The sequence below is a fragment of the Barbus barbus genome (assembly GCF_936440315.1).
Source record: "Barbus barbus genome assembly, chromosome: 44".
NCBI lineage: Eukaryota > Metazoa > Chordata > Actinopteri > Cypriniformes > Cyprinidae > Barbus > Barbus barbus.
The window spans coordinates 1818589-1845244 of NC_136722.1; the positions used below are offsets into that span (position 1 = coordinate 1818589).

The 26656-nt window shown below is 36.6% G+C and overlaps 1 protein-coding gene across 3 annotated transcripts in view; it reads right to left on the reverse strand.

Moving 5' to 3' along the window:
• The window catches only part of LOC306863618 (partitioning defective 3 homolog), a 463239-nt gene that overhangs the window by 116485 nt on the left and 320098 nt on the right, over nt 1-26656 (reverse strand). For all 3 annotated transcript variants that reach the window (XM_079407066.1, XM_079407065.1, XM_079407067.1), the window contains one exon: nt 24303-24498. In XM_079407066.1, the coding sequence (XP_079263192.1) occupies nt 24303-24498 (196 nt within the window). The remainder of the gene's footprint in view (nt 1-24302; nt 24499-26656) is intronic.

A 26656-nucleotide genomic window follows, 5' to 3' on the forward strand; every position in this document is an offset into this window, starting at 1 on the left:
TCTCCGAGGCATGTCTGTGATGTCATTTCCTGTGCACACTAGTAGCTTTGGCTGGAGGGAATATGCGGATTGTGGTCTGTCTTCCAGTCAAAACAAGACTCGTAACATACGTTTCCAAAAATTCTCAGAGAGTTTTATGCGTGTACAGAATTACTGGGGGCGATAATCAAATGTTGTACAAATAAAGCAATAACAGAGAGTGTGCAAATCCGTGTGGCGACAAGATGAATGAGTGTCTCCAATAAAACCACATTTCCATTCGATGAATGTAATCATTTTCATTGACTAAGGTGCTTTCTCGTGATGCCTCCATTCAAGAACGAATGTGCATTGATCATGAAAATCATTTGATTACCAAACAAAAAAACTCACTTCAATAGTCAGCAATGATGTGTGATGGCACATGCCCTCGATTCCCCCAAAAATCCCATTTCTACAGCAAACTAACCACCGTAACCCCATGTTTATTTTCTTAACTCTCTTTCCAAGGTTCACCGGAGACCATGAGAACACAAACGTTCCCCCCAAACTCAACAGAATTACCTCAGACGGTTGATGTAGAGCCACCGGACTGAATATATTCATGAAAAGGGAAACCCTTTTCCCCAAATATGTTTATTGTTCTACTTTCCACGGGCTGCTCAATGACCCTCGGTGCAGCACGGGATTGTGGGAGATATTCCCTTTTGGTTACATAAGCTTTGAAAAGCCAAACTTTCGGATACTGTACATTACCTGATTAATTAATCAACAAATGGCCCGGGTCTAGGCGTAAAAGTCCACAGCACGCATGCTAATATCAGCGAGGCTCGATCTATCACTGCTCTCGCTGACAGCCTGCCGTACATCAAGGACTTTTTCATTAACTCTCCTTAAATAATCTTCCTTTTCAGCACATCCCTCTCTTAAAACCACACGTGGAGAGATACGCCGAGGATTTCAGAAATTAATCTATTTCAAACTTCTAAGGCACACAAACAGGTAAGGTCAAAAGCAACTCTTTGGCTCTTTTAAAGAGTTTCTTGTGGGATGAATGCAAATTCTTTAACCCTTACGGTCGACGTCAATTTGCAGATGAAATGGACCGAGTGCACTGTGTTTTATTCATCTCCACAATGCCTGGGGCTTTAAGTGTTATTGTCATTAACAAATGGAGAGACTCTGTAATGAACAACATGACTGGGTTGTATTTGATGTGCAGACTGTACTTCTGTGACCTGTGGGATGGGACCGAGTCTCCCAGTTCACTTCGTTACTTTAGCTAAACATGGAAAGTAATCCGCTCTGGCACGTTCGCTAAACCTCACATTGAGAGTTTGTTTTCAGCAATAATCATCTTTACAAGAACCTCTTATGAAGACCCCAAAGAAATGGCTTGACGTCAGTGATATTAGGGGGAGAGGCAAATCTGGATATAATTGTATTATAAATACAGATTTAAAAATGGAAATTTTTTATCCCTAATTAAAACTCGAATAAGTAATAATGTGTTGTTTCAACTTAAAAAAAGTAAGTGTTCATGCTTCAGATAAAATGATAAGTTTAGTTAACTTTAGTTTAGTTAAGTTAGATATTTAAGTTATTTCAAAGATTTTAAGTTGCAAAAATATATAAATATTTTTGATTGGTTTTCCCTGAAGAAAAATATTGTAAATTTTTGTATTTGTGTATATCTTCTAATAGTGAATTCTGTAAAGTTTTAGGAGTATATAAAAACAGCGCAAACATGCTTTTTTTGTTTGTTAGTTTTTAAGTAAACCTTTATGTAAAAAAGAACCAGTTTTCTTTGCATTCACACTGATCTTAAAAGCGAATTCTGATAAGGTTTCACTCCATTTTAGATTCACACTGTAGTTTTGTAGAACCGAAGATCCACTTTCTTCAATTTCACTTTTGCAATATACATTCTCGTATCTCTCAATCTCATTCATACATCAGAGTTGTTATTGTTAGATAAATTGATACACATTTTGTTCATTGAAATAAAGCTAAAATAAAATAATAATATTAATAATATTAATAACTAAAACTTGAAAAAAGAAATAGAAATGTTGCATTGACAAATAACTGAAATAAAATAAGTTGAAGCACTACAATTACTAAAACGGACATAAAAATAAATTAATGCTAAATAAAAATAAAAATACAAAAAAACAAGAACTAATAAAAACTGAAATCACTTAAAATTATGAAAATCTAAAATTAAATAAAAACTGAAAACATATCTAAAAAAATAATTCTAAATATTAATAAATATTAGAGTAGCATATAAATAATACTAAAATAACAATGCCTTCAAACCATCTACTGAGACGCTCTTTGTTTGGTTAGCTTAAGAGTTGAGTTTGGTTGTGTTTACATATTCTATAAACCCAAAATTCTGAGAGTCTTAAAAACCCAAGTTATCTGACACTTTCGAATCTGAAGAATCAGAATCTGTTTTTGCTGCACATGGACATCTGAAACGAACAGGACCGGCCTCGACAGCTCTTCTGTGATCTGTGCGACCAGAGCAAACGATCTGAACAATCACTAATAGCTTCAGCAGTATTTTCTTGTCTATGCTACACAGAAACAGAACAAGCTACATGGCAGAGACATAATTAAGTGGTAAACAAATCCGAAACAGCACAATACATGGAGACAATGTTCTCTGTCCTTTTGTTCTCCAGCTGAATGAGCTTGAATCAGTGCTATTGGTTTTGGCTGGCGCTGTGTTGGCAGAGCTGGCAGTGAGACGGGCCGTCAGCGGGTCACAGTCAATGTCACCCGTAATAACACCAGGATCTGGACTCAGCGCTAGGTGAACAGTCTATTTGTGGAGAAGTTTTAAAGCTGTTTGCTCGAGCCCTCGGGTCAGTTTACCACTCACTCACTCACAGACTCACAGCATCCCACCGATCGCACAGGATACAGCACTCAAAGACACAGCCACAAATCCAGCAGTTTTACAAACTTACAAGGCCTTAATGTCCACATACTGTAGCAATGACCTAGCAACTTCCCACAACACCTTAGCAACCATTTCTTGAATTGAACGGTGATGACATCCCCCAGGTTGAAAAAAAGACAAAAAGCATCCCCTCGGTAAAACCATCCGTACCATCCCCTTTAGATTAATAATGTGTATTACGTAAAACTTATCATGCAAATAAAATATTAAAATTCTCTACTTATGATAATTCACGAACTAAATAGCAGTGATTGGCCAATCAGAATCTGTAGGCCTACTGTAACAAGCTGCTCACAAGCGGAAGCAAGTTTTCGTGCAAAATGGTTCAAGCGCATCTTTTAAAGTTCTTTACAAAGACGACAACAGAAAAGGTATTTTTCCTTGATTGTAATTTAAAGACATTCCCCTGACATATGTTATTGTGCTGTTTGCGTAACTGTGAGGGATTGAGAGACAATAGCAGAGCTGACATTAGCCTATCGAGTCAATGACTTTGCAAAAACATGTCTAGACAGTCCAAAAGCATTCACTGCGCGATGAAGCCAATTAGAATACAGTTAGAATGCCCTTATAATTCAAGCAATAAAAGAAAAAAATACCCATGTATGAGTTATGTTTTTATATTCATTGCACAAGCAATGTACTTGTCTGAATATCAGCAGCTCATGTGTGCGATCACAAATGTGCTATTCCTTTCATGCAACAGTTACAGTGCATAGCAACACAATGTTTCGTTCCTTGAATTAATCAGTTTTTGAACGAATCGAGTGAGCCAGTGATTCAACCGTCCAAATTTTTCATTAAATAAAAACCTTTTTAAAAATTTACAAATTTTGTAATCATTATGTAAAATTAGCAACAGGACCACCCCCGCCCCGCCAAAAAAGGAACTGACCACACCATCCCCCCTGAATTATTTTTTACAATTCGACCACTCAAGATAGATAGATAGATAGATAGATATTCATAAATTCATTTCAAGCTTTTTTTTGTGAGTAGGTTTGTATGGCATTCTCACTTACACACACACACACACACACACACACACACACGCACAGTCGCACACGCACACACACACAGCCACTGACTTCATCATAAAGTGTGGTCTCCAGTATCCAGAGCACAAAAGTACAGTTTAATGGGCCATCACTAAGCATCTCTCCCCTCTGCTCCTCTGACAGCCGTGAGTAATGAGCACCTAAACACCTGCCGGCTTCAAACACACTCACACACACACACACACACACACGCACGCTTGTGCAGGAGAGAGAAAGAGAGGGAACACTCCACATCACACACACACACACACTTACACACGCGTGTTTGTTTTTCTATCACGGCAGGACCTCCCATACACTTCTGCTGCTTAAACCAAACACATTATAATTACTACACCCTTCCCTACAGCTTCTGGCATTTCTTACACGTGAACTACGACATTTGCCATGTTCCAAACATCACAGGAATAGTGTATTTACACACTACTTATACTATTTTTGTACTATGTAGTAAGCATGCTATGCAAATTTAGTAGGTCAAACAGGTATTCAAACAGACAGTCTGTATACCGTGAGCTCTCCTTGAATTTCCATTATCAAGAAACTGATTTTATCTGATCTCCTTGACTCATTATTTGACTAAACTACCAATAGGTTTGACATTTGTGTCCCTGGAGCACAAAAGCAGTCATCAGTAACACAGGTATATTTGTAGCAATAGCCTACAATACATTGTATGGGTCAAAATTATACATTTTTCTTTTATGCCAAAAATCATTAGGATATTAAGATCATGTTCCATGAAGATATTTTATACATTTCCTACCATAAATATCAAAACTTAATTGGATGCATCCTTGCTGAATAAATGTATTAATTTCCAAATAATAATAATAATAATAATAATAATAATAATTAATTAATTTAATTAAATTACATAATCTTAAATTAAACATTCAACCCAAACTTTTTTTAAAAGTATTGCATGTATTTTTCTCAAAATATTATATATAAAAAAAATAAAAAAATACACAAACTGCAACCATATGTTTTTCACAGCACAATACTCCATTCTGCACAGTATCCGTGTATTCTGTTCTAAACCTACAGTATCTATTATTTAGTCACGTTATGTTGCGGTTTCCACACTGGGAGCACGAGGAAGGTCCACACAATGGAGGTTTTTCAATTTCTACTATTTTCCGTTTCCACAAGGTTAGACAAAGGACCATATGTACACAAACACACTCCAATTACACCCTCAGCACAGAATCAGAGATTCTCAATCAAGGCCTCGTACAGGAGTCACTGCACCCGTCACAGCACGAGCCAATCGAGCTTTAATACTCAACAAAACATGAGTTTACCCAAAGGGCCATACTATTATACTCAACAGCCCACGTCTGCGGCAGAATAATGCCATCTCCTCAATCACCCCTTCATCTCTGTCACCAGCGCTGTCTAAGCTAGCATTTCACCACACAAAGCAATGCATTACAATGGCCTGTTTACACTACGGAGACGTGACACGGGACGCATGTGTCTACACCAATCACAACACACAGCAATTTATGTATCGCATTCCCAACCCAGTGTGCGGCGTGAGGAAGGTTTGTGACCTTTCGTGTGAAAATATGCACTTGATATCGTAGACTAATAATTATTTTATTAAAAAAGGGTTAAAAAGAACAAATAAATAAATTAGTCACATTGATTATTTTACTTCAAATAATTAATTTAAATGATCTAAAAACTTAAAAATAAAAGTAATTTAATGCATTAAATTATTTTATAAAAATTTGAATGCATTATTTAGTGTGATTATTTTATTTTAATAATTAATTATATACAAAATAGCAAGACAAATATAATGCATTAAGTGTGAGTATTTTATTTTAATTATTTAAATAATTAAAAAAAACTAAGTTAAAAAATAATGCATTAAATTACTGTGATTACTGTATTTTAAATATTTTATTCGTTTAAAAAACAGCAGTCTAAAATGTCCATTTTAATGCATTAATTTAATACGATTCATTATTTTTAATAATTAATTTAAATGATTACAGCCAGCTAATAAAGAAAAAAAGTAACAAATTAAAATTGTGATTTACTTTCATTTTAAATAAAGTATTTAATTTGAAAAAAAAACAGCTTATTAAATTAGATTTAATTTAGTGTGATTAGTTTAATTTTAAATATTGAATTTTAAGTTATTTAAAAGTGATTTAAAATGAAAAAGGTAAATAAGCATGTAAATATATACATAAACATACTTTCCCCCTAAAAACAGGGCAGTTCAAGCTTGACAGCCCTAAAAATATTGCCTTTATTGATTTTTTTCTCCCAGTATTGGTGTAAGCTCATTTAACCAGCTTCACATTGGAAACATCATCTTCCATTCACTGCTGTCAGTGACATGGTTTATATTCTGCTTTTACGTGGATACCTCAGCTTTATTGATTTAGAGAGCAGTAATGTACTACTATGGCTCCGGCAGACCCACATTATTGTCTCTAAAAGACAAGAGGTCTGACGTTGCAGTCGTAGACGGACAGACGGACCTGAACCCTGATGCTCTAAACAACAGGACATGACTCTGTTATAAAGGCCAAACAGGAGACATTAAGAAGACAATGGCTGAAATTGCCGGTAATGCTCAGATGTAAGTTGTGTTCCCAAACACTTTGAGCGGTGAATGCCATAAGAGTCTTGCTTTATATGTTGTTCCTACAGTAAATGACCAGGTCCTTAAGCAGCTAAAGAGCAGAAGGTCAGACAAAATGGAGTCAGGTAATACAACGAACCAGTCTCTCTATAACAGAGCTCTCATGAAGAAATCAAGCACACTATCAGAGCGTTACCATTACTATCGCTCCTTCCAACTACAGCATCTACAATAACATAAGACAATACGCCATTATATTTACAAAAACTAATGATAACTAATCCAGTGCTTGTTTCTTGCTAATTTTGGGGTACCGAATCCAAAAATAGTGTCTGTTTTGCTCGAGCATGTCAAAATATGATGCATTTTGTAGCATTTTTTTGCTTTTGACAATCATTTGTGCAGTGAAGAAGTCTTGTATTCTCCCTTAATCAGCCTAAAAACACCACAAACATGTGATTCCTGTCTCTCCTGAGCAGAGATCAATTCTCACACCATTTATACTTGTATGATGACTTTATTTTATACCAAATCCAGATTTTGAGGACACAATTATGGTCAGTAACAGAAGAAAATGCAAACGTGAGCCGGATGTTATCTGCTGCATCTGTGGGTGTTTTCCTGCATCCAAACAGTGACAGAAAATAACATGTTTTGTGTTCTGATTATTTTATTTTCAGTCGATGGCAATTTTACTGCATTAAGTTATTGTGAATAATTTTATTTAAAATAATTTATGTAATTTTTTAGAAAGTTTAGTAAGTAAAAAATTAATGCATTATTCTGTGAATTTGAAGTATTTTGAATAAAAAAAAACTATTATTTTTTTTTAAACTCAGTATAAATTACTTTATTTCTTTCTTTTTGCAAAATAATTAATAAAAAAAAAAGTTTAAGTTATGGAGTTGTGTAACAATAATAATAATAATAATAATAATAATAATAATAATAATATACATGGAAGAAAATGCAGATGATTTTTAAGATTTTTTTTTTTTTGTATGACCATAATGCATTCAGACATTTTTGTGTTTTATAACCATAATGTGTCCAGACATTTTATTAAATTTTTTTCTGTGTCAATTCTTGTTAGGACTTAATTCACAGATGACATTCACCCAGACATATACTTTCACAGAAAATAAAATCTTCAGTTGCTCTGGCGCACCTTCCATCTTAAACAGCCCTTCAAAGCAAAAGCTGGGGCCGTTCTGCTCCTACGGCAAGGCTCGGACAGCCACATGTAATTTTAAAATCTCCTTGTTAGGGTGGAGAAGAAGAGAAAACTGGATCTGTCTGCTACTCCTGTTCCTCTTGTGTTCTAGTGGCAAGTGGAGGATGTTCACTCAAGGGCATAGAAAGGCAGAAATCACAGCCAGCATTTTAAAGATGGCTGGTAATATCCAATTAGGAGGAGAGAGACAAAACGAATGAAGGAAAGTGCAGGAGGAATCAAGTGCCTCTCCAAATTTCCCTAGCCTTCAGTACTTAGCCCATGTTAAATGGGAACATCATTATTTTACACCCAAGTCACTACACCGTCGCTGTTGCCCGGGCGACAAGCTCTGTTGTTTATAGCGATGTTATGTGCCAAAGCTGGCGATTATCCCGGTCCCCACGGACCTCATTATCCCTGACCTCTAACACCGCACCGCCATCCACTGACAAACCCAGCGTCGCAGGAGGTGCAAAAAAAGATGGCGCTTTTTAACGGCAAATGAAGATATTCCAGCCTTGAGGCTCCTCCTTGGAAAATAAGATGTAGGATTGACGGACACTTTGGATCACACACACTCAAGCCTTGTTCCTCAAGAAGGATGTCGATTAGAAAAAGCGAGTTGGCATTCAAGCATCGTTATTTCTGTGGTCTGAATTAGAAAAACAAAGGGTTCACAGGTAGCGTCCTGCTAACTGTGAAGGGCACTTGATGAATATATTCATGATATCACTGCTGGAATCCAGAGGGGGTTGCAATCGAAAAGTTATTTTACACATCCTCTGTGTGTGTACATGTGTATGGACAGCATAAATATATGCAGCTTTAACCAATTTACAGGAATCCCTAGAGGCCAAATAGATTGAAGGGATATTGGTCACAGAAAAACCAAAGGAGAACAGAACTAGATTTACATTTCCAAGAGGAATTACCATTGTTTGCAGAAAAACAAGAGAGACGTGAAACACATGTAGGCTACAGATTTTGGTAACCAAGGACGGTGGTTCAATTATTTCTCTTTTGGGTCGTATACAGTATCATTTTATTACAGAATATAATGACTGGCCAATCAGAAGCAAGTGTTCCAGAGTTGTGTAAAAATAAAATGTATGAATTAAAAATGTATTAAATCAATTCAGTATTAAAATAAATGCAAGAAAGAATCACAATTTGGTATGCAATTATCAGAACTCTTTAATCATTGTTGGTTGGACTGTTTATGTAAGCTTGTTTTCCGGCACGGAAACAAATAAACAAACAAATAAATAAAAAGGTATTTGCAACTTTTTATCTCACAATTCTGACTTTATCACAATTGTGAGTTTACATGCCACAATTTGGAAATTTCTTCTCTAAATTGCAACATTACATCTCGCAAAGTTATACATTTTTAATTGTTACTTTTTATCTCAGAATTGCATTTCAACGTATCAACTCGCAATTGCACATTTGTATCTCATAATTCTACGAAAAACGTTAGAATTGGTAGATGTAAGCTCAAAATTGCAAGATGTAAACTAACAATTATGAAATATAAAAACACAATTTTTACATTTTTTAAACTTGAAATTACAAGAAAAAAGTCAGAATTGTGAGATAAAAAGTCAATGACGCATTTATTTTTTATCATGTGGCAGAAACAGGTTTCCATAATTGTTGGTTGAAAACAAAATAGTGCTATCAAATCAATTAATTGTGATTAATCGCATTAAAAATAAAAGTTTGTGTTTATATTATATATGTGTGTGTACTTAATGTAAACAAACTTGTATTCTATAAGTGATTAATACATTTGACAGCACTAAAGTAAAACAAGCTGTATCTTTGATTATTTATGTTTAAGCTTGAAAAATAATAACCACAATTTGGCATCCAAATAAATTCAAGAAAGAAAACTGACTTCAATTTTCAATGAAATTATTAGAACAATGTCATTATTATCTGTTAAAAGTTAAAAAACTTGAGCAGTATGTTCTAGTATGTATGTTCAATCTGATAAATTGAAGAAATATGTGTAGTACAAGACGGGGCGGAAAGAATTCAAAGGGTTACTGCTTTGCAAATACTGCAATAATGATATGCCACAGAGCATATGAGATTCAAACCGCATTAGCAAAAAGCAAAAGTGATCAAACATGGAAGCTTGTGGGAAGTGCATGTGTTGAATATCATGGAGGGAACCGTACGGCACTGTCAGCTACTCTGAGGGAGTCATTAGCTTTTGCACTGCATAGAGACAGAACATGATTTTAACATATCGTTAGGCTTCTCAACCCTTCTCTCTCATGCATTCTCTCTCATCTCTGCAACTCCATCCAGACGAGTGTTTGGATCCGACACCTACTGTAGCCCAGCATATTTCACACATGCCTGTGTTAGCAAGAAACAGGGCAAAACACAACAGTTTAATGTTCCCTATACATCATGAGAAATCTCTAAAGAGTGTGAGTTTAAGATCAGATGACAATGACCAATAATCCATATTACAATTGCTCTTTTTTAATCCAAAACCCAAAATGTAAAAGTCTACTTTGGTTCTGTATTATAAGTACACTGTGATCCAGTAAGAGCAAACATTCATCTATTCATGTGGCATTTTGTGTTAGGAAAGAGTGTGTTTGTGTGATGAATGTGTCTCAATTAATTGGCTGAGATCACAGTAGCACCATATACAATACTTCCTGTGTGATCTCAGAAAGCGGAGACAATCCATGACATGAACACAAGACAGAGGAAAGGAAACAGAAGAAAGCTCCCACAGGAGTAATGTGCCAGCGTGTGTGACCTAGATATGCCACCTCACAGTGCATACTCAATGGGACAGTCTGATCACACACACACACACACACACACACACAGCCTCGGGGCAAGACAGGTGGAGGAAGGTTTGCTTACCTCTGAATCACATTAATGATGGGTCATGTCTGTGCCTCTAAATACAGCACGTTTCACAAGACAAAAAAAAAAAAAATTTTGTGCCCAGGAAATCTGTAGTGCAATTATATGTAAATTTAGTTATGTATGAGAACGAGACGACAACAACAGAAAAATAGTTGAATATATGAACAAAAAACAGCTGTAGTAGCATGGTTGCCATTGCTTGCATGCATGTCGTTTTTACCTTTGTGCAACCTTGCACAATCACCAAAACATCAGCATCTTTCGTTTTCTTTTTCCCCTCCCTCCCTCACTTCTGTCCTGTCCTTTCCAGCCCTTTCTTTTCATTGTCTCCCTAGTGCCATAGAAATGCCCAATTACAACCTCCTGAAGACAAACGAGTTGAACAACTAGCACTTAAGGCATCATCAGCCTGGGAACAACAGAAGAGAGGAGGGGAAAAAAGGAAAGGAATCTGTCATTTACCATGGAATCGAAAACATGTACCTGACAGGAAAGATTGAACGGCTAGTTTGATCGTAATTGCCTTCCTTTGAAAGAAATGATACATATAATTCCACTCTGATTGGTATCAAATCATCAGTGTGAAAGCTATTTATCTTCTTTATTCATTTTTCATCACACAAGGCACTAAAATGGTCTGAGAATGACAGAAAAAGAGAGACAACTAAATAAAATGTGGAGAAGAAAAGAGTAAGAAATCAAGATGCTTTTAACTATTAACAAGCCATTATTGTTCTTATTGTTCATAAAATGACATCACACACACACACTACACGTCTAGTGCTCTAAGCCGAACAACCAAACACAAAGATAATGCAAGTAAATACAAAATGCAGTTTTTAAATGATGATTTAATTTATTAAAGGGAAAAAAGCAGTCCAAACCTGCCTGGCCCTACATGAAAAATGAATTGCCCCCTCCTGTTAAATCATGAAAGAACTGTGATTAACCACATTATTTAAGAAAGCTTAATTAAATTTCACTAGACACACCCAGGCCTGATTACTGCCAAACCTGTTGAAATAAGAAATCACTTAAATAGAACCTGTCTGACAAAGTGAAGCATGCTTAAAGAGCAACACATCATGCCATGATCTAAAGAAATCCAATAACAGATGAGAAACAAAATAGTTGACATGTATCAGTCTGGAAAGGGTTATAAAACCATTTCTAAGGCTTTGGGACTCCAGCAAACCACGGTCAGAGCCATTATCCACAAATGGAGAAAACTTGTAACAGCGGTGAACCTTCCCAGGAGTGGCCGGCCTACCAAAATTACTCCAAGAATGCAATGACGAGTCATCCAGGAGGTCATAAAAGAACCTAGAACAACATCTAAAGAACTACAGGCCTCACTTGCCTCAATTACGGTCAGTGTTCATGATTCAACAATAAGAAAGAGACTGGGCAAAAACGGCATCTATGGTAGAGTTCCAAGGCAAAAGCCACTGCTGACCAAAAAGAATACAAAAGGCTCGTCTCACATTTGCCAAAAAATATCTTGATTATCCCCAAGACTTTTGGGCAAATATTCTGTGGACTGATGAGACAAGAGTTTAACTTTTTGGAAGGTGCGTGTCCCGTTACATCTGCTGTAAAACCAACACAATACTTCATAAAAAGAACATCATACCAAAAGTCAAACATGGTGGTGATAGTGTGATGGTCTGGGGCTGCTTTGCAGCTTCAGGACCTGGACTACTTGCCATAATTGATGGAACCATGAATTCTGCACTCTATCAGAAAATCCTGAAGGAGAATGTCCGGTCGGTCAGTTTGTGACCTCAAGCTCAAGCGCACTTGGGTTCTGCAGCAGGACAATGATCCGAAACACACCAGCAGGTCCACCTCTGAATGGCTCAAGAAAAACAAAATTAAGGTTTTGGAGTGGCCAAGTCAAAGTCCAGACTTAAATTCGATTGAGATGCTGTGGCATGACCTTACACAGTCCATTCATGCTCGAAAACCCTCCAATGTGGCTGAATTAAAACAAGAGTGGGCCAACATTCCTCCACAGCGACGTGAAAGACTCATTGCCAGTTATCGAAAATGCTTGACTGCAGTTGTTGCTGCAAAGGGTGGCACAACCAGTTGTTGGATTTAGGGGGCAATTACTTTTTCACATAGGGCCAGGCAGGTATGGACAGCTTTTTTCCCTTAATAAATGAAATTATTATTTCAAAACTGCATTTTGTATTTACTTGGGTTATCTTTGTGTAATATCAAAATTAGTTTGATCTGAATCATTCAAGTGTGACAAATGGCAAAAAAAAAAAAAAACAGGAAGGGGACACAAATTTTTCACACCATGGTAAATAAATAATCTCATAATGTTAGTCTATGAGGATAAATAATTGTGGTGTTTTCTGTGATGACCTTAAGTCAGTTTCAGAGGCACACCAACAGTACAAATGTTTGGATGGCTCCTTTATCTGTCTATATAGGAACAAGCTGATGACTTGAATCAGGTGTTTATGTAGGAATAGTTCTAAAATGTGTATTCTTAGTTTACCTCTAAATAGAGTATTGGGAATCATTGCCTTAAGATGTATTGAACCCTAAATATTCCCTTAAAGGAACAAATCACCCAAAAATACATATTTGCTGAAAATGTCCTCACTCTCAGGCCATCCAAGATGTAGATGAGTTTGTTTCTTGAAAATGTCTGAATGATGGATTTTTTTTTTCTTCTTGCAAACACGCAGCTTTTGTCTTCTCCAGATGTTAACTGATGGACTGGAGTAGTGTGGATTACTTGTGGATTATTGTGATGTTTTTATCAGCTGTTTTTATCAGCTGTCTCATTCTGATGGCACCCATTCACTGCAAATCTGATGAAGAAACAAACTTATCTTGGATGTCCTGAGGGTAAGTAAATGTTCAGTAAATTTATATTTTTGGGTGAGGGTGAGAACCCCTGGTTTACCAACTCCTAAACTGAAACTGCAAGACACCAGTCCTTTTCCCCATCACTGCGATACAAGGTCTCCCAACTACCTTTAGGAGGGCAGGTCTGTCATCTCCCTTAGTGTCATGTCATTCTTGCTGAAGAATAGATGTGCTCATCTGTCTTGTCTCTGAAACCTGCGTCTCTAGCGTGAGTTTGGATGTGGGTGGTAATGCCTCAGAGAGTACAGTCAGCAGTCTTTGTGCCAAGTGTGTGGCCCTTTGCCAAGTTCTCAGCAGATATTCACCCATCTATAGGTAACAAGTGGAAAGTTTGGCTATTCTTATAGCAAACAGTGCCTCCTTCAAGGTAGCTGGCTACAGAGCCAAGGCTGGGCTGTGTAGCAATAGATCTTCTTTTGGCCAGAACCCCAAATTTAGTTCCAAAGAAAAGTTACTTTTCATGGTTGCAGCCTTGATCTGTAGAACAATGTTATTCCTGCCAAAGCAAGTGTTTCAATATTCATTACAGATGAATGATGATCCGTCCCAGCTCCCATTAAAACTCCAATTAATATTTTCCCCAAAAAAGATGGCAGCCCTGAATTAAATCTTGATTATCTCTCAGTTATGAATATAACTGCACTCCCATATAACCGTTCACAGTCCCTGCATAAGATTACAACAGGTCTCCAGGATTTCAAAAGTTGTATTAATTTTCTTAGCTGTGTCAGAACTTTCTGTTGGCAAATCTTGGGAAGGGATCTCATCCAAACACATCCCTGCAGCACCTCAGCATGATCCACACCAACATCACCATCTGTCCCTGGAAATCAGCCAAAGCAGATCTGCTATAGGACTATCAATGTACTTTTGTTCAGCCAGTCTAATACTGGTTGAAAGTTTTGTAACATTTCACTTCTGCTCCTGCTGTCTAAAGTTCTCTGCAGAATATAAAAGGAGCAGATGTCTATGTCTCCTGATCTCCTTACGAGAACACAATTTGCCATTTCTTCTCAGATGAAGCGCCATGGATGTGTTTAGCCTCTACCTCTTGCAAATTGTTCATTGTAAGAGAAGCAATACCTAACTCAAACCAATTTAACATTGAATACACCTTAAATTCCAACTATCCGAGACTCCAAAAATATTACAAATTCACACAAAATGAAGGTAAAATCTCAAAGCAAGGTGATCATCTTTCAAGAACATCTATAAGAACATCAGGGTGTAATAAACAATAATCAGTTTGAGATCTATCTCCTAACAGGGTGGAATCCTGTGTGTAAAACATCAAGAAGAAAGAAAGAATATATCAATACAGTGATAAACTGCAAGTGAGGCTTTCACCGTGTTAGCATCTCTTTTGCAACCTGTTCTCATTGCATGAATATGTTCCTTGAGTCAAAACTAATTGACAAAATAATTTCCATGTCCACATCAACATATGTCAAAATTCTGAAGGGAAAATGACCTCAAGACTCTTTCACTCCTCTACGGAGTACTGATTTCAACTGCTGGCACATTCAACTAATGTTTATTATCTAGTGTATATTCCATCTTCAGCAACCTCTGACACCGCATCTGCCTCGTCATCTCGCTCCCCTCCTGATATTATTCCCTCTACTGTTTTGTAATTCTCTGACTCACTCTCAGTGTCTCATTACTGGCGTCCCTATAGCTGGGCTCTTTTCTGTTTCATTTACATTATCTACATAATTATTTTCCCTCACCTTATCTTACCTGTGCAACTCCCCCACATTCATATCAACTTCCTTACTTTGGCTCTGTGTCCGAGGTTGTGGCCTTCCACTACTCTCCGTGCTTTCATTTTGTGGTTGTGTAATTAGCATGCGGTCGAGAACCCGTATGTTGCTGATTGCCATTTTCCTCTTCAAGTGGATAAGATATCTGTTTATGACGCAAGTCGCAACATCGGAAACACTGAAAGCTCTCAGTTCTCAAAACTCTCCTGGTAATTAACATGGAAAGACACCACTAAGGTTTCATTAGACACGCTCACAAACACACATACTTGTCTTGCGAATGAAAGGACATGTTCAAGTGCAGCACTTTTGCATCTCACTAATGGAGTGTTTTTGACAGTGCTTGCAATCTCTCATAAAATGTTATGCTATCCATCACAAGTTGAGAGTACAAAGACGTCTTATTGGCACTTCACTGCAGTAACTCAAGATAAACATTCTCCCTCATTTGCTGCCCTTTCATTCCAATTAATGTACCTCATACTCAGTGGTCACTTGTTCCCTAAATTGTTAAATGGCTAGTGTTATCAGACTTGTTATCAGGGTCTGCAAGCTGAAACTCTAATAATTTGTTCTTTCTGGCTTCGTCTTACGCCGTCTCTAGATCTCGTCCTCCATTTGTCTGATAAAAGCTCTCACAATGCTCTTCACAAGCTGTTTTTGTTGTCTTGTTAAGATTATCATCGTCCAGAGGGACGCAATTCACAAAGCAAAAAGTGCTGTGCTTTTACGCTGATCAAAACGAAGTGATTCTCAATGTAACTTCAGCAGATCAGAGCTCTTAGAAAAGCAGCAGTCTGTTGATCACAGCAATAATTGTGTTTTAGGCTCTTATTCAAACCTGAGAGCAAATATGCCTGAACAAACCCTGTGATATTCAAGTCCTGCCTCTCTGAAAAAGCCTTTACAAATTTGAGAGATACACGGGTGTTTGGTTTCAACTTTGTCCAAATTTATATTCCTTACATTCCCCCCTTAGTACCTTGTTGACCCAAAGGGACTGGAAACCGGATGCAATGACATATCTCCAAATGCAATTGCACCTGGTGGTTCTGTGATGGGCAGCCAGCAGTGTATGATCGCTTATGAGGTTTGAACAGAGCGGGCCTCTCATTGCACCCAATCTCTCATTTCAAAATGCACAATGATGAGCAATCACCCCATGCGTGTCATAATGCATGCCTAATAAAAGCTTTTAAATTAAATTTCATTCATATTTAATGGGAATCTCTGTTATATCAATTACTTTATTTATTTGATTGGGTCTCCAAGAGCTCATCTTCTGGAAGGCGGCTCTGGTTATACCCCTGTGCACCCTTCTGTGAGCGGAGGCTGTTTGATTGGCAGGTGGATAATGGAATGGGGGGGGGGGTAGAGGTGAGAATATCTCCCTCCGTGACCCCTGAAGGAAGCCTGTCGATGAATCGGTTCAGACCACCAAGGTGAGGACTATTTTAAGAGAGATATGATATTTACACAGCCCTGTTTTAAGCCTGCTGAGGGATGATCTCACTTCTTTTGTTTTAATTTCTTTTCATTTCAGGAGGTCATGACACAAACAACACCTCTGTCATATAGAGGAGACAGATGGGCAACACCACCCGAGGTTCTGGCATTTTGACAAGTGATCACTTTGCAATATCTCAAGTCCTCTGTGTCTCACTTCCTGTTCGCTGTCACACTCTTTAAAGGTGAAGTGGCCAATTATTTGACTATGTTGCAGGGAACTATTAGTTGGCAGCTAGTTATGCAGAAATGATGATACTGACAAACTATAAATGCTTGATACTTTTACATTTACGCATTTAGCAGACACCTTTTACTGTCTTAAAAAATAGGAACTTACTTTACTTTGAATTTTAATCAAAATATAAGAAAAAAACTATGTGTAAGTCACAATGAATGTGCAGCTTCTGTAACAGCACACTATAACACGTCTAAAACAAGGGGGTAAATGACTACCGCAAAAAGACAATATTGTATTACAATAGCATAGCTATTTTATTTTAGTAGTACAAATTTTGACAAGGACTTTTTAAAGCATTTTTGGTAAAATCCAATGAGTTGAAATAATTATATAAAATGTTTGAATATTTGGTTTAATTTATCAACTTTTTCAACTTAAATTCTAATCAGAATAAGATTAAGATATTCTTATACCTTAATTAACCCTCTGAAGAGCTTCTGCTATTTTTGAGTGAAAATGTTCACCTATTTTTTTTTTTTTTTTTTTTTTTTTTTACTTCATAAGTATAGCACAAAACTAAATATAAATATAAAGGTTTTGGCACTTATGTGTGAACAAACATGACTCAAAGTTAAATGGTCCTGCTTTTTATTTCTCTCTCTCTCTCTCTCTCTCTCTATATATATAGCTTTCTGGCTATTTCCTCACAGTTGTAGAGTAAAAATTTTTTGGGGGAAAATACATATTCCATATAAAATTTGGAAAAAAGTTTTTTGTGCATTTTTAATAACATTTTTAAACTTTTTATTTCATTTTAGCAGGTAACATGTAATAAACGGATTATAACTAATGCATAGATATAATTTTATGCTACAAAATATGTTTTTAATATATAGTACATTTCATAAAAAAAATAAAAACAATCTGTAATTTGTAACCCCACAAGTGGAGTAAAATTAAATTAAATTTGTGAAAAGACATAAAAAGATTGAAACCAAAAACTGAAATTTAACAGTTTGTGTCCTTTCAGAAATATCTAGACAAACAACTGTAGATATTATGACCACTTTCCACAGCTCACATCAGTCAAAGTTTCAGTCATTAAATACGGCAGCTTCATTTATCTGTGACTGAGGTTGATTATGGTGAATGTAGCTGGTGTGCTGTTCTCCAGTGTTTTCGTAATTACCTCTTCATGGTAAAGAGTTCTGTGTTTACGTTAAACTAATGAGTGAGAACGTACTACTTTGGAAAAATTCGAGGGATCTGGCTGTGCAAATGGAAAAGCATATAAAAGCCTACATCATGCATCTAAGCCCTATGTATTGAAAGGTACCATTACCCACAATCCTCCCCAGCAACATGTGCACTCAACAAGGGAAAATAACAAAGATGGTTGGGGGCAGGCATCTGCGCTCTTCCCCCTTCGGACCCCCTTCGGACCCTGAGGCCCGCTGTCGCTCCAGGCTGGAGGTTGTGATGGGAGTTCAGGATGGTGCTACATGGAGGTTTGAAGGTCAGTGAAGGGGGAAGGGTCTGTGGGATGTGGATGGAGTAATTCAATGTGAGAGAGCATCAGGATTAGCAATTACATCCTATTAATAGTGTCCAGTCTGTCCACTAATGCAAGCCGTAGAGGCATGTCTGCCCCTGAGCCAGAGTTGCCGTGACCAGTCGCGTGAAAACAGGAGTGGTTTTCTTTATCTCTAACGCTCCCCTCCTCCCTGTGCCCCAGTTCACTCTGAAGAAGACTCTTATGTCTTTTACTTCTGCTTCCATCCCTTATTTCTCCACTCTTCCAGCACATACTACTCAAACTGCCCATATCTTTGAGGCCAATAGTTAATATAACTTACAATTAAATTTCCATCATTTATATTTTTTTTTAATATTTTAATTAGGCCTGTAAAGTTTAACATTTTAATTTGGTGCGATTAATAATGGAAAAAATATATATATAAGTTAAAGTTATTAATGCATTTAATGCACACTAGACCTTTACGTAATATTACATTACACAGAGCAGATGAACGTGATGCACAAAGAAAAAATGACTGGGTAGTGAAGCCTATTAGAATGCAGTAATATGCCCCAGAAATTCAAGATATGGAGGCAAAAATGTCCCGTACAGGTTTTTGTCTTATATTTACACCATGTGATATAGTTTAGCAATATGGCAAAACTGGCGGTTTTCGTTTCATATTTAGATATGAAAAAAAATGAAATAAATGATTTCATAAATGAATAATTTAATATTTAAATATTCTTTATAAAAAAAAAAAAAAAAACATTAATGCCCATTTAAAACTGATTAATAATGCTAAAATAGCATTATGCAATTCCAGTTGCAGTGTCATGCCACCTCTGAAGAATCTGTGCCACTTCACATTTAGCCTTAAGAGTTTATGTGATAAACTGTTGAATCAAAAATGTCTTTCTAAAGCTACTTCATTATGTCTATGCAATGTTTTTTTTATTTTTTTTTATTTAACACTATAATGACTTTAAACTGTCTTTCGGGGGAGGGGGGGGGTAATTTCTTAGCACAAATTGATGTGAAATTAATTTACAATTAATCTGATGAATTAATTGGCACATCATGTAATTAGAAAAAAAAAAAAAACATATTCCTTGACAGCCCTAATTTTAACATAAAATATATTTATTTTTAAGATGATAAATAATACAATATTAATTTATATATCAATATAAAATATATTCATTTAAGTTTGGAATAATATGAGGGTGACCTGTCCTTTTAATGTCACACACAGATCAGGTGCAGTGAGCCGCCTGACATGCTAACAGGGTCGAGTGAGGCGTGGACACCCGGTTAGGAGCTGATGTTAAAGGCCGGGTCAAAGAGAATGTCAGACACGTTTATGGTGCATGTATGATAAAGTTTGAAAACTTGAGCTTTCAAGTGAATTCTACAACCAAAAAAATTTAGTTCAATTTTGCTGCCTCCACTTGCCTGGTCATTCATTCAGCTGTTTAGTATTTCTGGATTAGTGATTTCTCTATCGTTCTTCTTTGATCACCTCATCTCTCTCTTCTCCTCTCTTCCTCCCTCTGTCTTTCAGCTCTGATTTTAATGCTCTTCCAATCAGTGTGTCCATTAAGCGCAGAGCTCATCAGTGCACGTTTACTCATGCATGCAGATGAGCTCCAATTGCAGTGTATTGCAAACGCCTCAGAGACCTCTCTTGTGTGTGTGTGTGTGTGCGCGCGTGTGTTTCACACTGAGATGGAAGAGATAAAAACGTGAAGGGCTACAGTTAAATGGGCCTTGAGAGACTGCAGAGGAGTGTGTATTGCAGAAGTGAATCTGTATATGTGTGAACAAAAACACAATGAGAGAGAAGAGGAGCTGAATGTCAGTAATCCATATTCTCCTGGCAAGTTGTGTGTATGAGCGTGTGTGTGTGTGTGTGTCTGTGTGTGATCTCCTCAGTGATGGGAGTTTCTGATGGCTCTCAGAGGAGGGGTAGATGTAATGAGAGTGAAGGAGGTTGCTGCGTGAGCGTCTCCGCTGGGGTCCAGACCTGCGTTTCAGTTCTTAAAGAACATTCCCAAGCCTCCCCACTCCCTCACTAAATGCATATACATTTCCACCTCTGACTCCTCTGCTATTGAGTTAATTCGACCTCCTTCCATCTATAATTGTTGGTGGATTTGCTAAGTAGACAATATATTACTATTGATCCTATTAGAGTTACAGCTTTGAACATAATCATAGGCTTAAGTATTAAACTTTGACATGTCACTTGTCAGCTTGTTATGAAAAACTGCATCATTAGTGATTGATTAAAAAAAAAAAGAATTGCATTGATAGAGGGGGACCTGGGCTATATATAGCCACCAGAATTATCCCAAAATTTACCAGAAATGTGAAATCTGAAAGAACAGATTGTGTGGATGACGTAAATGCAGCGGTTTTCAATGCAAATGTTAATTCTTACATTAGGCTCCAGTCTTGTTTGACTTATAACTTTCCCTAGAATCAGAAATTGATTAAATTTGGTATACATCCTCACATGGCCTTGAAATATGTGTGTATCAAGTTTTGTGAACTTTGGATTTTGCGTTAACAGGATACAAGCCAATTTAGTCATTATGTGCAATGCCTGAAAATGTTAAATGGCTCAAATCTGTGATTTAACAAATCAAAATTATTTTGACAACTTTTGTCAAGGTTGTCTCTAGATGATATACGCCAATTTTCATGCAATTTGGATGAACAGCTGGGAAAGACTTCAAAAATCGAGCCCATATGGTTCCTGAGACATAGAGAAATATACAAATATAGAACTTTTCACAGAGCAACTCCCAAAAAAAGGGAACACAACCTCTTCTGGGACAATTTTAGGATAAAAAAAATGAATAATAAAAACAAAAAGAAAAATAATGAGAAGAATAAAACCAGCAATAGGGTTCCAAGAGCCGAGAGCAGGGGTTGTGAAAGTTGCCAGCAGTGTGTGATGACAAACAGCTGAAGCTCATTCTGCCTCATCACTGAAGCTGTAAATCTCCTTTGGGCCAGCATGGACTAAGCATGGACCAGGTGTTCTCAAGGTCTCAATACGACAAGAGTCTGAACAGTCTGAGCGTTATGAACACACTACAACCTTGGGTGACCTCCAACAATGTCCAGCATTACAGCGTGTATACCATGCGCTTCTAAAGCAACACGTGATGAATAGTGGACGTGGTTGGGGAAGCTGAGGTTCAATCAACAGCCAGCATTGATTGGTGGGGAGCATTACTTTCAAAAAATGCAGGGCTACAATATTCTGTATTTTTTATTTTATATATGTCACTACAAATAACATCTACAACAGTATTACACGCGCTCAGAACTACAACACCCATCATGCTCAGACATATTATAACTCCTATAAAGCAATATATATATAGCTATATTAGCAACATTTCAGATTCAACATAGCAGATTAATTGTCAATAGCATTGCGATTTATAAATAACAGCTCAGTGTTCGGTCAGTCTCAAACCAAGCAGCTTTTCTGCTGGTCAAAATGGCAAATTTGCATGACCAACTTGAACAAGAGCAAAATCTGTGTGATGAATGTTTATGCCATTTGAATTTGTATTCGACTAGATTTCACCCACAAAACTTCACTGAGCAAAGGTAAATGTGCCTGTAACCTCAAAATGTGGATGTGGGACTGGATTTTTATTTGTTAATATTAAACTTCAACATGCTACTTGACATAAAAATAATAATAAATAAAAGTATTTACCATAAAATAAAATAAAAAATCATAGAATATTTTAATGAAAACTGAAAAATATAGTTAAAAATATACTACTACAATTAATACTACTACTAGTAATAATAATAGTACAATTAAGGTGGTTGTTTTGCCAGGCAAGTATCACTAACATTAAACAAACAAACACATAATAAATCATTTTCTTTCTATAAGTAACAATTGTGTTTTGTTTTTCAAAATGGGACATGGGATTTGTATTTGCCAGTAAATAAATTAAGCAGAAAAGTAATGCAACATATCTACTAAATGAAGTAAAAACGCACATATCTACATGTTGCAGCTTATTGTGAACGATTCATCCATGTGTGGTGTGGTGATGTATGTCAGACTTCTTCAATCAATCTATTGTCTACAAACTCGCATACATTTTTGAGTGAAATGCCCATATCTCAAAATCCAATCAACAACCCATTGGATAGAACCAATTCCTCACCCTACAAACGATATTTAGAAATTTACGACACAATACTAAAGAAAAAGATCTGTCTGTACTTTCATTTCATCACAACTCTGACATGCTGAAAATTTGATTAGTACCGAAAGTATGTAACATGCGTTAATCATAACGTTAAAATGAATGCATAAGTCCTCACACTCCTATTGCTAATTAATTAATCAAATTCAGCTCAAAACACGGGCTACAACCTAACATGTCATTATGGCCTAGTAATTGTCCGTTGCATTCATTCTCCAGGACAAAAGAGTGCTGGAGTGGTGGAGCACGAATCAAGGGGCACTAACCCTTTAGTGCTCCTGAAACATGACCTGGAAACACTTGTCATTTTTATTGTTCATTATGGAACAGCATGCAACGCACTACGTTAACTAATCCCATTACGCTAATCCGCCTCAAAACAACTTATTGTGCAGATAAGAGTGTGGATAATTTATGCGGGATTCAAATGAGCACCAAATCAGAATAATTCATGGAGGCCCCGGCTTAATTAGCCTGGCATTGGGAAAGACTTCCCGCGTTCTCAACCAAATGGATGCACGACCCATTATTTCAAAGAGCCCAGAGGGGCAGGAGACAAGGGAAGCACCTTTTCATGATAGCAGCCCCCAAAAGTGTGTTATCTGTACCTGACTCGTCCCTCTGGAGGAGCTTTGCGAGGAGAAGCCGAGTAAATGTTAATCCTCCAGATGGATTTATTTTCAAAATTAACCGTTTTTTGCATTTGCCTCGACCTCTTTGTAGGGTGAAGTTGGCGGCGAAATTTCGCAAATCAGTCACAGTTGGGGTGACATTTAACTAGGCAACAAAGCTGTTTACAGGAACACAGAAGCCAGACGTTTGCTGCCTTGCACATTAATGTGAATATTTCAGAAAAGTTTCCAGTCCAGCAATTACCAGTGATGAATATAAGAAGGAAACCTATGCATTGATGAATAAAACATTCCCTTATTAAAAATAACCTCCATGTAAACTGCCTCTGGCATCAACAAATCATAGCAAGAGTGTGGGTCAAGGAAAAAAAAAAAAAAAAAAAATTAATAAAATAGTGACTTATATAACAGTAGTTCAACTGAAACCACAGTTGAATTATATGGTTAATAATAATAATAATAATAATTATTATTATTAAATTAAGGTGGTTGTTTCGCCAGGTATTACTAACATTTTCAATAAAAGTAAAGGACAGTCATTTATAGTGACTTATTTAACAGTAGTTTAACTGAAACCACAGTTGAACATTTTCAATTCAATAAAAAAATTAAACTAAATTAAATTAAACTAAATTAAATTAAATTAAATTAAATTAAATTAAATTAAACTAAATTAAATTAAACTAAATTAAATTAAATTAAATTAAATTAAATTAAATTAAATTAAATTAAATTAAAATTAAATCAGGGAGTTCCAAATACTTGTCATGTTACGTCAGCACTAGCTGAAAAAAGTGATTTGGGCACATAAGGCCGTTCACTGTACCTGAGAATGTCGCCCAGGCCCTTCAGCACGCCTTTCTTGGCTTTGCTCTTGTCCTTCCCTCCTCGCTCCTTCTTGTCCTCTTTGCTGTGTCCTCCGTTCAGCTGTTTCTCTGTGTTGGAGGGTGGGAGGGTGAGGTCCGTGGCCGTAGAAATGGAGTCATGGCCTGATCGTGAGCTCTCCTCTGTATCTTCTTCCACTGAGATGATGGAGAGAGAGACAGATAAACATGAATGCTGAACTCATACTACATGTAAGTCACTGCAAGCTCTTAAGAAAGAGCAACAATTAGTTGCACAAGGTTAGGTTTGCCAAATAAAACCAAAAACAACACACTAGCAACCATCAAAAATACCTTATCAAACATTTAGCAACTACCCATTAAATGTTAGCAACCACTTTTTAAATAATAATAATAATAATAATAGCCAGACAAGTACCGCTAACATTTTCTATAAATAATAAAATCAAATTAAAATAATACAATAAAATTAAATAAAAATAAAATAAAATAAAATAAAACGTCTAGCAATTTGTGTAACTGTAGCTCAACTGATACCATAGTTTCACTGATCATGAATTTGGGCTAATGTAGTGTCTCAAAGCAGAAACCCTCAACGATTTGACTTCTTTAAACATTGACTTAATGAAACATCTTAATGAGACCTCGTCTTCAAGTCCAACCATATCTAACTGAGGCTCGTGAGCTCCTCATCTTGCCTGAATCTCTTTTCATTTGTCCTTAGCAGACTTTTACCTCAGAGGTTACTCAGTCTGAAGGAACCCCATTATCTCTTTGCTTCTAAAGGGTCACATCTTCCCACCACAGTTCGGCGGTCTCAAATTCAGTTACTCAGGAGCAGTGAAGGAAGCCTATTAGCGTTATTCCTCACTGACCCAATAAAACTAACAGAGAAAGTGAACTTAGAAGTTCAAAAGGCTAAAGTGCACCAGAAGAAGCCCGTCTTCTGTTCACCTCACCGCTCTGAAGGAAGTATCTGCAGTACCACATCTATAGCCTGTCTCAACTACTGCAGTTTTTTGGCCATCGATTACTGTATGATAGTTTCTCCTGCTGAAGCCGAGGTCTAGACATCATGCAGTCAGAATAAAAAAGCCCTAGAGTTTGACTGTCTGCTTTGATTGTATAGAAAAGAGCAGACTGAATGTGCTGTGTTGGGGCAACGCATTACAAGTAACGCAAGTAACATTCACAAGAAAATATCTGAGTAACTTTTTCAAATAAGTAACAGCAGTTTCCCATGTATTGACTGACGGCTCTCCGGTTGCCATGTTGAGAGAAATCAGGAGTAAAAGTGCAGAGGCATTGTGAGCGCTGTGTGAACATGATCTTACTGTAGATCTAGAATAAATGTGAGCATGCATTTACTCATCTAACTCACACAAAAAAAGATTCAATATTCCTCAAAATGAATACAAATTGTGAAACGCAAACTCAATATTATGCAAACCTGCAATATTTAAATGTTACATAACAGATATCCTTTATGTATTTAATGCCATTTTATTAAAATGCCCCTATTATGCCATTTTTAAGGTTGCTAATATTGTTTTATGAGTCTGCTAAAACAGGTTTACATGCATCCAACATAAAAAAAAAAAAAAAAAAAAAAAAAGTTTAGTTTTCTCAAAAAATAGCTTTAATTTTACCTAATTTCTAAACGATTCGCGCGAAGCAGTTCGAAGAATCAGTCTCTCTAAACCCCTCCTTTCCGTGAGCCCTCGCTGCTGTGATTGGTCAGATGGCGCAGTCCTTTGTGATTGGTCTACTGTGTACAGCGTGAATGACAGCCCATGGGCGGACTTTATGCAAATGTGTTACTTTGTGACGTACAGCCGTAACAGAATAAGATTCCAATTCCTAACGACTCGTTTAGGCGATTGCTTCACAACGTTGCAGAAAGTTTGTTCACATGCTGCTACATGACACACTGCATGAAAAATAATATTTGAAAGGGCATAATAGGGGCACTTTAACCAATATCTTTGCTGCTTAATTTCGATGAGCTAATTCAACCATACTAATAAGCAAAAATGATCTTAGATAAGCATAAATTGTGTTTTTATTGCTAAAGATTTTTTTTTTTTTATTAAAAAGACAAACAAGTCCAGCCCAGATTTAAAAAGTAATGCAAACACAAAAGTATTGTAACGCATTACTTTCCATAAAAAGTAACCAAGTAACACAATTAGTTGTTGTTTTAGGGAGTAACAATATTGTAACGCATTACTTTTAAAAGTAACTTTCCCGAACTCTGCTGAGTGTGCTTCAGAATAACTCTTATTGTGTTCCAAGTTTTGTGTTTGGCATTCATTTCAGAAAGAATTGCTTTGCC